This window comes from Ovis aries, chromosome 4 (assembly GCF_016772045.2).
Source record: "Ovis aries strain OAR_USU_Benz2616 breed Rambouillet chromosome 4, ARS-UI_Ramb_v3.0, whole genome shotgun sequence".
Classification (NCBI taxonomy): Eukaryota; Metazoa; Chordata; class Mammalia; order Artiodactyla; family Bovidae; genus Ovis; species Ovis aries.
The window spans coordinates 8,018,616-8,035,406 of record NC_056057.1 but is presented as its reverse complement, the minus strand read 5'-3'; the positions used below and the strand labels follow the sequence as shown (position 1 = coordinate 8,035,406).

General features: G+C 46.0%; 1 protein-coding gene across 1 annotated transcript in view; it reads left to right on the top strand.

Moving 5' to 3' along the window:
* ABCA13 (ATP binding cassette subfamily A member 13) overlaps positions 1–16,791 on the top strand; it is a 393,578-nt gene that overhangs the window by 349,793 nt on the left and 26,994 nt on the right. The window contains exons 58-60 of the mRNA XM_042248365.1: positions 5,560–5,694; positions 7,648–7,751; positions 15,986–16,078. Coding sequence (XP_042104299.1) covers positions 5,560–5,694; positions 7,648–7,751; positions 15,986–16,078 — 332 coding nt within the window. The remainder of the gene's footprint in view (positions 1–5,559; positions 5,695–7,647; positions 7,752–15,985; positions 16,079–16,791) is intronic.

The window sequence follows — 16,791 nt, the reverse complement described above, 5'->3', positions numbered from 1 at the left end:
TTTCTGAGGGGTCCAGGGGGCAGATGTGTGGGGGGAGCCACAGAGCCCCCTTCCCTTTCGGGGCTGAGGGAGTGGGTGCCACTGAGAGAAGCAGCTGCCCTTCTGTCTGCTTCCAGCTGCGGCCAGCGAGATGGAGCTGACAGTCTTGACTGACAGCTTAGGCCAGGGGGCCAGCCTCAGACTGGCAGTGGTTTTAGCTCCTCTGCACCTCACTGTGGAGGGTGCGGGGTGCTGCTTGCCTGTCTAGATTCTGAAGTTGGAGCAGAAATAAAGGACGTGTGGGATGCATTTTCAATGAGCTTCTGCAGGAGATGGAGCAATCATGGGGTTCCCAGGAGACAAACCCGCAGCCATCTCCTTCACCGGCCCATGAAAATTCATTCTCTGTGCTGCCGTGCCATGCTGCAGCCTTCCTTTCTTATTTATGCTCTGTGACTCTAAGTGAAACCAGGATGAGATCTTTCCATGTCCCTAGAGGGGTGCTAATCCACTCACCCACCTCCCGTCTCAATAGAGCAAAGACACGTGTCCGCCCAAACGACCCTGCTCACCATAGTTTAAGCAGCTCTTGACATCCAGGGCTAGTCGTTGGCTCAGCCTTTAATGAGTGTTCATCTCTGCCAGCTCCCCTGGCTGGCTTCTGATTAAAGAGGTGGATTCTTGGCGAGCGCTCAAAGCTAGCTCTTCTGTTGTCCTGGGGGAGCGGAGGAAGCACACCCCTTAAAAGCATTCTTGTTAAGACAGTGAAGCTTGCTGTCTTCCAGAGCAATCGCTTCTGATCCTCAGCTGTCTTACGAGCTCGCTGTGCTGAGCACCTCCACTGAGAAAAGTTATCTTAATGGTCGCCAATTAGGAACTGGCTTCATTTCTTTCATGAAATGGCAAGTGATTTTTGCAGATAGGATTGCTGCTTGCTCAGAGGTTTCTAAGATGCCAGCACATGTGTTCCAAGAGGAATTAGCTCCCTTGATGAGAAATTTCCCTCTCCTGTAAATTTTATAAATATGTGAAATATAGAAGAGGCTTGTCTGTTCCAATGCGCTCATCACTACGTGACCAGCAGGGATTTTGATAAAAGAGCAGAAAACCATAGTTCTGTTATCGTGGGCAAGACGCTGCTCTATTTTACAGCAACCATGGGAGCTGTGCAGGGGGTATTCCTCATTTCAGAAATGGTGGGATGAAATGGTGAGATAGCATCACTGACTCACTGGACATAAATTTGAGCAAACTCTGGGAAAGAGAGGACAGAGGAGCCTGCTGTGCTGCAGTCCATGGGGTCTCAAAGAGTCGGACACGGCTTAGTGACTGAACAGCAACAGGATAGGAAGCCGCCCAAAGCAGTGGCTGGAATCTGGGTGGTTTGCTTTGAAGGCAGATGGACTGGCTCCAGAGTGTGGGTTCTCAGCACATTTGGGTGGCTGGCTGATCAGACGGAGTTTCCAGTGCCCTGAGTGGCTCTGTCTGCTTTTCCACACCCTGTGAGTGGCTGAAGAAGGGAAACCTCATGAGATTATGGCAAGGCTCCTCTGACGGGGAGCTGCGCCGGGTTTCAGGACTCCCAGATCCCGTAGGAGGCTCTCCTGGCGTCTGCGCTGTACTGGGCCCTCTTCTCTACCTGTCTTCGCTGTCACAGGATGCCCACCCCTGTGTCTTCTGTGATTCTGGAGGCAGAGCCCCTCTGGCCCTGGGGAAGGTCCGCCCCCAGGCGTCCCCCTCAGAGCCCACCTGGTGCTGCCACTGTGCTCCAGGGTCCTTGATCATGTCCAGCTTGGGGTCTCCACTGTGTGGTTGTATCACCCATTTCTGTGACCTTACAAAAGTTCAGTTTGGTAAGAAAAGGATGCTGTCTTCATTCAGCTTGAATTTTGGCTCAGCAGATTGATGTAAGCATTTAAATTTTTCCCCCTGTTGCCCACACTGCATAGTTTTGGACTGTATCCATGTCTGAGCCTGAATTCAGTTAATCCAATTTTTAAAAACTTATGTAAAGTTATAACAAAACATGTAAGACAATTTCAGAGTTAGAGTCATATTTAAAACACCAAACCACACTGCCACTGGGATGGGGCTGGGATTTCTGTATTTCTATTTTCCCTGGACTAGATCAGGTAGGCGCTTAGCCATGTCTTCTTTGTTAATTCCGGCAAACAGCTATCAGGGAAAAACCCTACTGCATCTTTCTACTTTTCTTCTCCACAGATATCACTTGTCTCCCCAAATTTTCTTCTATTCCCAGTTTTGTTAGAAGGAGCTAGACATTATAAAACAAGGGGGACAGGGGCCAAAAGGAAATAGAGGATCAGAAGGAAGGCATTCTGCCTTAAGCCCTTCACTCCCTTTTTCTACTTAACACTTCATTGTGATCTTTTAATCTTATGAAGCATTTCAGTGTGGTTATTGACACGTAAGCTAGTGGAAAAATTTTGGCTTTGGAATCAAATGGATGGATGTATGAATCTCTGAGCAATTTATTTAGATTCAAATAATATTTATAGAAGTTCCATTATGTGTTAAAGATGATTAGAGATTGAGGTGATAAAAGTGAATAATCCCAAATTCTCGTCTTGAGTGCAGTACAATTTCTAGAATTTATGGCAAGAAAATACCTAGTAGCGGAGAGATATTCCATTAACTATTGACATTTTGGTGTTTAGATGGTATTTTGCAACCACAGTGACTAAGGCATTACTTTTGCCATTATTTTGACAAGAGTACTGAGTGAAGGAAAGACTGCAACAGAACCCTTCTTATTAGACCATTTTCAGTTATTTTTCTGGAAACATGACATTCTGAAAGTGGATCAAACTAATATATCTGTCCCTGTATATTCTGGCTTCTTTGCTATGGTTAACCAGTCCAGAATTTGAAGGTTGCAACACTTAACCTTTTGTGAAATTGGAAAAGCATGACACATGTTTCCTGATTTCATAAAAGCTATCAGTATTAGTTTGGTAGGTCTATTCAGAAGTTCTTTTCCTGCAGTACATTTTCTACAGCAACAGGCTATACTTTTGTGATTGTCTTATTTCATTTTTCTGTTTATCAGCTTTCATTTAGGTCTTGCTAGCCTTTAAATGAACTCCCCTGTTGGCGCAGATGATAAAGAATCTGCCTGTAATGCAGGAGACCCTTATTCGATCCCTGGGTTGGAAAGAGCCCCTGGAGAAGGGAATGTCTACCCACTCCAGTATTCTTGCCTGGAAAATTCCATGGACAGAGGAGCCTTTGAATAAGGAGAATGAGCATGAAATAAAATTTATTTCTGATACATATGTACATTTCCAGTCTCTTTGGGACAATTTTTATGGATCTAAAAATAACCTAAAAATATCACTTTCCCAGTGTGTCACTTTTCTGCCCCACAGCTGGTGGCACTGCCTTCCAGGAGGAGTAAGCTTCCCAGCAGACTCTGCCTTCCCAGTTTCCTCCTTTTCACGTGAACAGAGCCTCTTCTTCCAGGAAGCCTCTCTGGCTGCCTTCTTTCATTCTCTATGTGAATGTCTATTTGTGGGCTGGTTTATTCCCTGGAAGACCCTCTCCGCGGGAAGAGTAACCACTGTCTTTACCTCTCTGATTCCAGCCATCATAGGTCTGCCTCCGTCCCGCAGGACTGCCTTTCATGCTTCTGTCTGTCATGAATCATTTATTTTGTTTGAACAACTTTTTACTTACTTCATCCATTTCCTTTAGGTCAGGGGCTTCCTAGGTGGTGCTAGTGGTAAAGAACCCTCTTGACAATGCAAGAGACGTAAGATATGGGAGTTCAATCCATGGGTCAGGAAGATCCCCTGGATGAGTGCATGGCAACCCACTCCAGTATTCTTGCCTGGAGAATCCCATAGACAGAAGCCCCTGGTGGGCTACAGTCCATGGGGTCGCAAAGAGCTGGATATAGCTGAAGTGACTTAGCATACCGGCACTTTATGTTAATTGAAATTATTATACTTAATGTAGGTATGGAAAGGGATAGTACCTCTAAACCCATCTGGGAAAATGATGTCATTTCCAAGATGAACAAACTACTGACTTTGAGATGTTATTCTTTGGCAGATCTCAGGGGATTTAAGACCATCCTCCAGAGTCTCTGGGGCCTTGAAATCTTCACCTCCTTGATTTAACTGTTTCACAACTAGACCAGTCATGGAGACTCTTAATTCTTTCTGGGTCATGTTGAGGCTGTACAAATAAAGTGAAAGAGCAGTTTATCTTGAAAAGTGAAAATGTTACTTGTTCTGTCCTGTCCGACTCTTTGCGACCCCATGGACTATATAGACCACCAGGCTCCTCTGTCCATGGGATTTTCCAAGAAAGCATGCTGGAGTAGGTAGCCATTCCCTTCTCCAGGGGATCTTCCTGACCCAGATCTCCTGCATTGCAGGTGGATTTTTTACTGAGTTATTGGGGAAGCCCCAGTTTATGTTAGGGAGTTTTTATTGGGTGGCCTAAATATTATCCTAATCTTTTTAGAAGTTCTTAATATTTCATCATTGCAATTACCACTGTTATTATTACTATCCCAACTTTTATGCACTTATCAAAAAAAAGTGTATGTATGAGTTTAAAACTGTGCTCTATTGGGTTATTTAGAACACATACTTATTAGCTCATCCCCAGAGTCCTACAGAGATTTTCCCACTTCCCTGATGTTTGAATTGAGGTACAATTTTGACCAGTTTGGTTACATGATGATATTGAAAGAAACAAATCTATGTTAATACTTCTAGGATCACAAGAGTTAAATAAAATTGTTTACAACATTTTAAACTCATGCATAGTTGAAAGCAAAGGTTTCTTCATCGTGACTCCCAGAGGAGCCAGTGCAGCCAGGAATCAGACAGAAAAAGTGTGAAGCAGCTAAGGTGGTAGTGGGAAGCTATTTTCTGCTGGGAGGGAAGGAAAGGATCTGGGGCTTCCAGGAGGTATAAATGTATGATGGGCTGCAAGGTGGAGGAGGATGAGGAGCGGTGACCAGGCCTGATGTACCGGGGGTTGGGATGCCCCTGGGGCTGGAAGTGTCGGCATCCTCTGGGCCTGATTAGAGGGTGCTCAGTGGCTGCAGATAAACAGGACACCCACTGTTCTTTCTAAACTGAACCGGGTGTGCAGTCTCTGGGGAAGAGTCTTCCTTTCTTGGCATATTGAAGGCTCCCCCTTGCTCCTCTGTCCCCTGAAGCTTCCTCTCCTCAGGTTTTGCTCCCCTCAGCTCCATCTTTGTCCTTGTTTGGCTCACCTGTGTTTGCTCACCTCAGCACGGAGGTATGTCTGACCCACGCTGAACCCCGCATTGATGGCCCTTGCTGCTCCCTGAGTCTAAGACCTGAGCTCAGGGTTCTGGCCATCAATTCCATAACTCATAGGCTCAGAAAACCCAGCTTTGTCCAGGGGGACTCCTGCCTGTTCATTCCCAGCATCCCTGTGTCATGGGGCGGTGTTCAGGAGCAGGGCTGAGTGTGGGTGTGGGCAGGGCAGGAGGGAGCAGGGCTCCAGGCCCAGAAACAGGTGTCGGGGGGCCTCTTGGTGAATAGGGTGCCCTCACAGGGAGCTCTTCTTTTCCAGGTGGCTGGGGACCTTGTGAGGCGCCTCCACTTAGAAGCCCACGTGGACAAACCGGTGGCCACCTACAGTGGGGGCACCAAGAGGAAGCTGTCCACAGCCCTGGCCCTGCTGGGGAAACCTGACCTTCTCTTGCTGGTGAGTAGTGGATGGAACAGTGACATGCCAGTGTCTCCAAATAAAATGCCTTGATCTACCAGAGGTCCTCCGGGGAGGATGTTCAAAAGTTGCAATGTCACATTTCTGAGCTAATAAATGTTTTGCCCTAAATCAACATTTTCCAAACAGAATCTGTAATACCATTGGAATTTTACTGAGACAAAGCAGACTCTTTGGAGTCCCTTTTATTTATCCAATAGATGATTCCATAAAATCTTAACACTAAAGACAATATTTTAAAAAGAATACTAGAGCCCACTTGTAATCTGAAATCCAAAGCACGCCTGTCCTCTGGCCTGTTGCTTTAAGTCTTCTCCTGCAGATATGATGGTCAGAGCTGTGGGGACTCTGTGCTGAATCTGAGGGTGGGGGTCATGGGGAAGGAAGAACCTGCCGGGAAGGGGAGGGCAGACAGTGGCCGCAGACAGGGCCACCTATAATCGACATGGCACTGAATTAATCCAGTTCGGCTGAATAGAAGCATGAGTTAGAGGTGGCCCAGGTGTCAATAAACAGAGCCATTTGTTTTGCATTTCAAAAATAGCTAAGAGTAATATCATTTAAACAATAAAAAGAAGTCATTATTTGTGGGCCATAGACTGGATTCTAACCATTAGAGGACCTCCCAGGGTTTTGCGCTGGAAGGAAATCTGAGGGACATGGAACAGTATGGGAGTCAAAAGACAGCCTTTCTTTGCCTGTTCTTGTTTGTTCGGTGGAGGCAGCGTTTCAGTGGGGGGACTTAAGGGAGATTCAGAAGACCTGTGTTGAAGAAAGGGCCCCATCATCATGGAGTGTCTTCTGGAATCTGAGCTGGATTCTCCTCTTACTTGCACTAAGCTTGCTTTTTCCCAAGGTCCGGAATCAAAGACGACTCTGTAATTGCATCTTTTGAAACCGGGTAACCAAAGCTTACGCTTGCGTGATTTTGCAGTTTGCAGAAGAGGAGAGGCCGGCTTGCCTTAAAGCGTTCCCGGCGGGGCTGTTCCCTGCCTTCAGCAGGATCCTCTGCTCAGCCTTGCCCCGCATATCCTGCATTGGCTGGGACTTTGGTCCTCAATCCCACCCTCAGCTCACTAGGTCTCCCGAGCTTGGGCACAATGACCTGGGTGGGGGCTCACAAGCCCTGTGCCTGTTTCCTCCTCATCGGAAGTGCTCCTTGACCACAGTGTGTGTCTTTCTGAGTCCTTGAAGTCACCCTGGAAAGCCTCCATGTGAAGCGTTAGTGACGGGGGTGACTGTGAGTGTGTGCATCTGGTGGAGGGCGTGTGCTGAAGGACGCTCAGCATCCTCCCCAGAGGCAGGACAAGTGTCCCCCTGCCGACACGTGTGTGGAAACGTGGAATGATGCCTCTGACTGTCTCAGGGGAAGAGTGGCCAATCATGCCTTCCACTTAGTTGGTTTATAACTATTCACCGTGTCATGTGATTTGCACAAAAGACCCAGCATTTGCTTGTCCACTCTCCTTCTGTTTCTTTCTTTGGGTATTACAGTTGATGGCCTCAGCTCTTGAGAAAAATATGTTCGGTACTTCCTGATTGCAAGAGCACAGAAATACATCACACATCTCTCTCTAAAGTGGTTCAGATAAGAAGTGCTTGAGTGTTTGCTGAAGGAGGAAGCTTCGGGTTTAAAAGAGATTTCACTGTCCTTGATGTTGTGACATCAATGAAGCCTTTTTCTGCTCTTGTATATCTTCTAGGGTGGATGCTTCTGGTGTTTTAAAGAGGTTAGGGTGCATCAGGGCAGGCCTACCTCCCCGGGATTCCAAGGGGAGCCCAGCAGACTTTAGGGGTCCTGGCGCCTGCTGAGCGTAAAGCGTGGGCTGGAGCTGGGGCTGGATCTCCCTCCAGCCTGCACCCTTGCTCCAGGGAAGTGTGTTCCCGTGTGCCTTCGCCCCCTCCCCTCACCCTCTGTTCTCTCTCCTTCAGGATGAGCCCAGCTCGGGGATGGACCCCTGCTCCAAGCGGCACCTGTGGGAGGCAGTGAGGAAGGAGGCTGAGGAGGGCTGTGCTGTGGTCCTGAGCTCCCACAGGTGAGCTGGGTGGCTCCCCCACCGAGCGCAGCGCCGCCACGCAGCACTGCCACACAGATGCCATGTGTCACCCCCTGACGGAGGTCGGGACACTGACCAGGCCGTTCCCCCGGTGCGCGGCCCGGCGGACCCTCACTGACCACACCCTGTCCGTCAGTCACGTTTGAAGAGCCGAGCATCCTCCTCAGGCCCTTCTGCGACCAGTTTCAGCCCCTTTATTCCAGCATGAGAATTAGCTGAAATGAAAACTCAGCACGTTTCTAAATAGGGTCTCGTATTTTCTTCCTCACAGAATTAGTCTTGTAGCGAGATTTTCACATGGCTGGCTTCTTTTTAGCTTTATGCTGCACTGTTCCAGGCCCCAGAGGGACGCAGTTCTTAGGTTTCCTAAACTCACTGAGAGAGGGCGAACACAGTGATTTGGCTCATAAGCATTCCTTTAAAATTTATTATTTTTTTATTTTTATTGGAGTATAGTTGATTTACAGTGTTGTGTTAGTGTCTCTTGTACAGCAAAGTGAATCAGTTATATGTACATATACCCCCTCTTGTTCAGAGTCTTTTCCCATAAAGGTCTTCACAGAGCGCTGGGTAGAGTTCCCGGTGCTCTACAGTAGGGCCTAGTTGGTGGTCTGTTTTATACGCCGTCGTGTATGTCCTACAGTGGAGATCAGGCTTTAGAGTTTAGACTTGCTTCCTCCTGGACTTGTAAGTCAAATATGCCAGGAGCAAAATGTTAGCAACGGTGAAGGATCCGGGATTCTTCCTTACTTGCAAGCTTACAGATCTGGCGAATGGGCTTCCTGGATGCTTCCAGAAGACAGGAGACTCGTGGGTCAGAGAGAAGCAACCAGGATCAGCAAAGTCATCTGGCCCCTGAGCCTGGATCACCCCAGGGGTGCCGAAGGCTCAGAGACCTGTGGGCACAGGAGAGGAACATGGACCCGGGACACTCTGCTTGATAGCAGCTGATAAGCCAGCCAGCTCTGCCTCTGGGCGCGGAGGGCCCTCATTATGTGAGGTTGCTCATGCAAACACAGCCCAGGTCAAGACCAGCTGGGATCTTGCAAGCTGGGGATCTAACCAGACCTGTGAGGGAGCAGGGGCCCTTGAGGAGTGACCCCCAAATTTCCTGAATGGATATATCTGAGCTGGAGTGAGTGGCCTGCTCCTTGTTGCTAGAAGTGAAACACAAAGCCAGCCCATCACTCAAGATGGGAGGTCTCCAAGGGGGTCCTGGGAGACACTGCCGATGACTGCAGCTGTGTCAGTTCCTGGAAGAATAGCACCAGGCGCTGTCAATCCGGGAGCACAGACCTGTGGCGGGAATGCTATTACTAGAACTAATTCCCCTGGGAGGGCTGGGGCCGCCCTCGAGTCCAGGCAGGGTCTGCCCTCATTGAGGAGGGATGCTGTTCACACCGCTGGTCCCTCTTTCTGTTTTTTTTTAACTTACACTCAGTGATGGGCTTCCCAGGTGACTCAGTGGTAAAGAATCTACCTGCCAAGCAGGAGACCTGAGTTCAATCCCTGGGTCAGGAAGATCCCCTTGAGAAGGAAATGGCAGCCCACTCCAACATTCTTCCCTATACGTCCCATGGACAGAGGCATGCTATAGCCCATAGTGTTCAGAGAGTCGGACACAGCTCAGCAACTAGACGGCACAGCAGCACTCAGTGATGCTTTGCCTGCTGCCCAGCTTCCCTAAATTTTCCGTCAGACCTCACGCTCCGTAGCCCAATCATGTCCGACTCTTTATGACCCCATGGACTGTAGCCCACCAGGCTCCTCTGTCCGTGGGATTCTTCGGGCAAGAATACTGGAGTGGGCTGCCACCTCCTCCTCCAGGGGAGCTTCCTGTCCTAGGGACTGAACCCGGGTCTCCTGCATCTCTTGCATTGGCAGGTGGGTTCTTTGCTGCTGAGCCAGCAGGGAAGCCCTTACTGTCAGACTAACCCCTGCCATTTAAAAAGAGGTTCTGTGACGTATGATTTAGGTACCATGTGACTTCTCCACTTTAAGTGCACCTTCCCATGTGTTTTTCATCACCGCAGTCCTGTGCCTTGTCATCAAGACCCAGTTCAGGCCATCTCCATCACTTTGGAGGGTTCTCACTTAACCCCCGTCCATTGTGGTCTCTCTGTCTCCATCAGTGTGCCCTCCTGGATATTCCACCCACATGGAGTCATGTGACCTGTGATCATTTGTATGTGACTCTGTCACTTGTCCTCTGAGAGTCACCACTCGGCACCCAGCAGTGAGCTGTGTCCCCTGGGCAGCAGGACAGTGCATGCTGCCCACTCCCCTGTCCTGGCCCTTTGGATGGTTCCCACACTCAGCTGTTCAGTGCAGAGTGCTGTCAACAGCCGCACACATGTCTTTGTCTAGACACACGTTTCTAGTTCTCTTAGGGGTCTTTTTCTGGGTTGTACGGTAACTTGTGTTCAGCACTTTAGAAAGCTGCAGAGCTGTTCCCTGAAGTGTCAATCATCTTTTAATCCCAAGAACAATGATAGAAGTTTCCAGGATCTCCACGCTGCCATCAACATTGCTGGTCTTGCTGTTTGTAACTGTCCTGGTGGTGTGTGGTTTTAACTCACATTTTTGGAATGAACATCTCTCCTCGCTGTCTGTTCACCTGCATTGCTTCTTATAAGAAGCCAGCTGCTAATAGCTGTGCTGCTCCCTGGATGTCCTGAGTCACTTTGTCTGACTCTCTCCAGATTTCTCAATGCTTTTCAACACCTTAACTTTGATGTGTTTGGATGTAGATCTCTATGTGTTCTACCTGGGTTTTGTTCATGTTTCTTGAGGATTAATCTATGAACACTCTTTCTCCTACAGTGAGCAGCTCCTGATGCTTCTGTCTAGTTTTTCTTTCAACTTTGTTTTTATTTTTTGAAGGCTAGGTGTTTTTGGAGCCACACTGTTTTTGTCCAGGCGAGTTGCCAGTTAGAGCGTTTGCTGGACTTTGGAGAAGGAAATGGCAACCCACTCCAGTATTCTTGCCTAAAGAATCCCATGGACAGAAGAGGCCAGTGGGCTGCTGTCCATAGGGTCACACAGAGTCGGACATGACTGAAGCGACTTAGCATGCATGCATTGGAGAAGGAAATGGCAACCCATTCCAGTATTATTGCCTAGAGAATCCCGTGGACAGAGGAGCCTGGTGGGCTGCCATCCATGGGGTCGCAGAGTCGGACACGACTGAAGCAACTGAGCAGCAGCAGCAGCAGCAGGTCCACAAGGATTCAGTCTCCGCTGTCGTCTGAGTGTGGCCAAGGCGGGCCTCTCCCCGCTCAGGCCTTTTCCCAGTAGGCTTGGTTTTGTCTTTCCTGGCCCCTCTAGTCTGTGTAGGGTGCACACGGATGGCGGGCGGAGGGCCTCTGGGCTCACGTGGCGTGGGGTGGCTGGCGTGGGCTTCTCCAACCTCTAGTGTTGTACACAGAGCCTCACGGGCTCTGTGCGTGACACAGCTGCAGGCCAGATGCTGGGCTGCTGGCCCTTCCTGCTTGTGGAGTCTACAGTGCGGACAGGGCTGACAGGGCTGACAGGTGTGGGCTCTGCCCCGCCCTGCGCAGGGCGCACCTCCTTCCACAGGGCAGAGAAGCTGCCGATGCTCGTGGCCTGGCCCCTGCTAGGAGCTGCCTGTTGTAAGCCAGGATGCCACAGACCATTCTCCTTCTTACCCTGGTTCAGCAGTTTGACACCTGTAACTTTTTCTCTAATTGTCCTATGCTTTTGGTCAATTTCCAGAATTCTGAAACATATCATTTTTGTTCACTTTCTCTGGTTTCTTAATTGTCTTTTGAACATGCCTGCCCTTGGCAGTCAGAGAAGGCAATGGCACCCCACGCCAGTACTCTTGCCTGGAAAACCCCATGGACGGAGGAGCCTGGTGGGCTGCAGCCCATGGGGTTGCGAAGAGTCGGACACGACTGAGCGACTTCACTTTCACTTTTCACTTTCATGCATTGGAGAAGGAAATGGCAACCCACTCCAGTGTTCTTGCCTGGAGAATCCCAGGGACGGGGGAGCCTGGTGGGCTGCTGTCTATGGGGTCGCACAGAGTCGGACACGACTGAAATGACTTAGCAGCAATAGCAGCAGCCCTTGGCAGTGTGGCCATTAGCTGAAAGTCCTTTCTATGCTATATATATATATGTCTTCTTTCTGTTTCTATTCAGAAAATAAAATGTTACATCGAAGTGAGTTAAATTCGGCAAATCCCTTTATCATAATACATTCCTGCTTCCAGTGACCATCTTTCTGTGCCAGTCCTGGGAAGTCTGATTTCTCTTGTCATTCAGCCAGTACTTAGGTCCCCTAAGCTCTAAGATTGGTAACTCAGGTGTCACGTTAAAAGGTCTTTATAATTCTCATGTAATATATAATTATTGCAGACAGCTCTCAGAAAGACCACATATCACTGTAATTTCTTTTTTATATCCTCCTGTTCATTTGGTCTCACATTAATGATGTATCTTTATTTCCAAAAATCTTTCTGTAGTCATACAATATGAAGGTCTAAATGACTGACGGTGAAGAGCAAGGCAGCCTTGGATTGATTCCCTGATTCTAGGAAGTCTCTGAATTAGTTTCCTTTTAATTAGGAGTCCATCTCCCCCCTCTCCAAGTCCTTATCCTACGGGACTGTGGTGGAGAGCAGGGGTAGGGCACAAAAGTAGGAGTGCTGGATTCTGATTTAGTGTTTATGAGGAATTAAAATCAACCTGACCAAGAGGGCCAGGACTGCTTCCTCCTCACTCATCATACACTGATCTGAGAAGTTCACCATAGGACGTCCCCTGTATACAAATGAGTTCCATTCTGAGAACACGTTTGCAAGTTCAATTTGTTTATAAGTCTGAAAAGTTAGCCTAGGTACCCAACTAACACAATCAGGTCTGTAGTACTATACTATATAAGTTTATATAACTTTTCACATGGATAATAAATGTAAATCACAAAAATAAAACATTTTTAGTCTTTCAGTACTCCGTACCTTGAAAAGTACAGTAATGCCAGCTTCATCACCACTGCGTTTACACTTGCTCCTGGACATCCAGGGCTTGAAATAAACAGACTGTACTGCCGTACTGTATCCAGTACTGTGTGGTACACAAAAGCACAGCTGTGTGTAGAGGATGCATGCTCGTGACGATGTATGCCAGACATGTGAGCTAACTTACATGATTGTACATGTGAACACATGTTCGTGTCTTTGGAAGTTTTTGACTTGAAGGTTTGTCTGTAGGGGATTTACTGTATAAACACTTACAGCTCTGACTCACCTGACCCAGTTCTGTCCCCATCTGCTTAATCACCAAAAATAAACAGCATAGTGTTTATTTTTGAATAAATGGTCAGAGATTCCTTTCATTGTGTAGAACCTTGACTCTGTGTATCCTTCCTAATGCTGAAGACCATCAGCATCTCAAAACTCTGCCTCTGGGTCAAGACTCTATAGAATCCCAAGTTTCTGGAGCATGGTTGTTTGATAGCAGATGCTGAGGCAATTGGAAACTGCGAGTCATTGTTCTGTGGCCTGAATTAATATCAGTTGTTGTTGGGGTCTTGTGTTTAGGAAGGTCATATAGAAGTGACTAGATATTCTATCACTTTAATTAGAGACCTACTATGCACTCATAATAAAAAATGATATGGTTATTTTAAACTGAAATTAATTAAGAAACAGAGAAAGATAACATCTGCACAGAAAAATATATAAAGCATACCTGGTATATGAATAGCCCTGAGACTTCATGTTAAGATACTGTAACAAAGACCCCAAATGACAGTGACCCAGACCAGGCAAACATGTCTCTCCTGCATTCACAGTTCACACGGGGGGCTGTGTCAGAGCCAAGGGTCTGACTCAGATTCTTTCCACCAAGTCACTCACTCTTCATCTTCAGTGTTGAGTTGACTTAGTAGCTGTGTCCGCATCCTGGCTTATGGGAAGTGGAAAGATCCAAAACCCAGGGCAAGTGGCTTGCCTCCTTCAGTGTGACTCAGAAATGGTCCTTCACACTGACCCGTTTGGCCGCATGTCTACCTCTGGCTGCGTGGAAGGCTGACCAGTATAATCTTGATAAGAACATACACTGACCCAACGAGCACGCTGTTTTATGTCCATTCCCCAGCAGGAAAGTTTTCTACTTTCTTTAGAATTTGTGTAATACAACATGGTAAAAGAAGGAAAGAAATTCCACCATTAACTTCACTTTTCAGGTATTTGATAGTCATACATTTTTTGTGCTTTTCCTTACTATTTTTTTTAACATACGTGTGCAGTTTTCCTAACATGCATTGTCATTTTACCATTGCTAAATCATTACCTTTTCCATATCCAATTAATTGACTTTGGAAACCCTCATTTCAAAGGCTGACATACATATGGATGTACCCTCATTTATGTTTCTGTATTATTCTACTGTGGAACTTGTTTCTAGATTTTTTCCAGTTATAGATAAGTTGTTATGTGCATTCATATTTTCTGTATTTCCTAAAGTGAGTCCCTGGGAAAGGAATTTTTGGCAATTTTGTTTTTCATCAAGGTATGCCAATGTTTTATTCCCAACAGTCATATATACACTGACCTGTTTAAAATTATTGAGAGGGTGTCTAACTTTGGGGGTATCTTTTTGGATCTGAGAATTTATTGTTTTTATTCATACAGGAGATGGAGGGAAAAAGAATTTTTGTCTGTAACACACACAGGTATATATGGCAAATGCCTGTCAGGCTAGAAAATAGTTTTAAGGTCACTTATGTGATGGTTTAGTTTGTAATTTATTGGTATGTTTATTACCATGAATGATTTTTTTTAAAGTCTATATATTATTTACCCTTTCTCCTCTCTTGAGTTTTCATTTTTACAGTAGTATATATGAGTTCTGTGGGCTTCTGAGGTGGCACCAATAGTAAAGAACCTGCCTGCAAAAGCAGGAGACATGTCACAGGTTCGATCCCTGTGACTCCTTTCCAGCCATCAGGAAGATGCCCTGGAGGAGAGCCTGGCATTCCACTCCACTATTCTTGCCTGGAGAATCCCATGGACAGAGGAGCCTGGCGGGCTACAGTCCATGGGGTCACAAAGAGTCAGACACACATGAGTTCTTTATAATAAGTACATCAAATATTAGCCTTTGTGTCTGTTGCAGTTTTTTAAATGTTAGTTTGCTGTGTTTTGACGTACTTATTAGAAGTGTGTAGCTTTTCATTGTTGAGTACATAAAACTTTCCCTTCACAGTTTACTCCATTGCTCTTGTGCTTGGGACCATGTCCCATTCTCTGGTCTGTGTTTAAAATACTAATGTCTCGTGTGCACTGTCATATTTTGTTCCAAAGATCTTCCTTGTAATTCCTTAGCATACTGTCTCTTTTTAATTATTTAAGAAAATGTCAATATTTTCTGGAATGAGTCCTATTTTACTTCTTTTCTTGTTTGACTTTTATCTACCTCTCTCTAAATAATTTTAAAGTATATATTTTTAAATTGTTTTCAATTTTTCTTGTGGGGAGTGATAAACTTTTGATCAGTATTATACTAAATTCTTCTTAAAATTTATATTATTCTTTTATATATTTAGAATGATATAATTGTAAATTTTAAATCTTGATAACATATTTCATATCAATGTAATATTAAATTATATTACAAGCTAAGTTATAGTTACAAATTACAGTGTTATTTGTTATATATAATATACTGTATTAAAGTATGACTTTAGTTTATAGTTTATACAAAATTTATTTTATACCTGTTACATTTTATACTTACATTCTATTATTTATATTATAATGATTTTTTAAAACAATTTCTCATTTAAACTGTATTTGTTCTTTTCCCTTTTTCTGATATATCTTCCCACTGATTCAAAATTTCATTTTCCATCAGTAAATATTCTTTCTTTTCATAAGATTTCCACGTTTATGAAGGTCTTTTTGATGTATTTTGCATTTTTGTGCTATCTAAAAGGTTTTCTCCTATATATTCAGTAACTGTTTTCCTAGTATATAGAAAGACTACTAATATTTTGGTTAATTGTCTAGTTGGCTGTGTAAATGAAGTCTTATCCATTTCCAAAGTGCTGTTTGAGTTTTGCGAGGTTCCTGTATGGAAAGTCAGCTGATTTTCAATAATGGCGTGTCTCTGCTCGCCCATCCCACTGTGGACTCGAGCCCTGAGTCTGGGGCTGCGGCTCACCCCTGGTCTTGTCTCCCACAGCATGGAGGAGTGCGAGGCTGTGTGCTCAAGGCTTGCCGTCATGGTCCGCGGCAGCTTCCGATGCCTGGGTTCCCCACAGCACATCAAAAACAGGTGCGTGCCATCTTTTCATTTAGATGTCTGCTGTGAATTTGTAGCTGGACCAGTTATAACTGGAGGGGCATTAGGGTTGGCATGGTCCAGGCCCCTCATGGCCTGGGAGGGGAGACGGAGGCTGAGATTGGAAGGGTGTGTGTGAAACACCATCGCCAGGGGGTGCCACTCTCAGCCCCACAGAGCCCAACATTTCCCCACAAGGTTTTCTGCCCCCAAGGACACCCACTCTCATTGTGGTGACACTGGGAGGGTTCGAAACACCACTGCAGAGTCAAGATGAAAAGGGCCCCCAGATATCCTCACTGACACACAAAACCACGTGGAAAGATTGTACTAACATATCCCTCACCCAGAGCGGGCCAGTAACCTGTGCTGCACTTGGAGAAAGATCCCATGGATCTAGGGTGGTGAAAGATGGTCCTGTGGTTGCTTCCTAGTTCAGCTAATGAACTAGAGACTCTGTCCTTTAATACCTTAGACTTCTTCCTTGGTTAATTGTCTTTTTTTCCATTTACCCTTTGGAATATTAATGATTCTATAATCAAGTTGTATGAGTGTTTTTAGGTATTCATATAACTTTAAAAAATTCAGTGTTGCCTAAGCTGTTTTCAAAGTTTATAAGGCATGCCACATTTTATTGTGTTTTACTTGACTGCGCTTCATAGAGCCTGCGTTTTTTTCAAGTTGAAGTTTTGTGGCCACCCTGCACT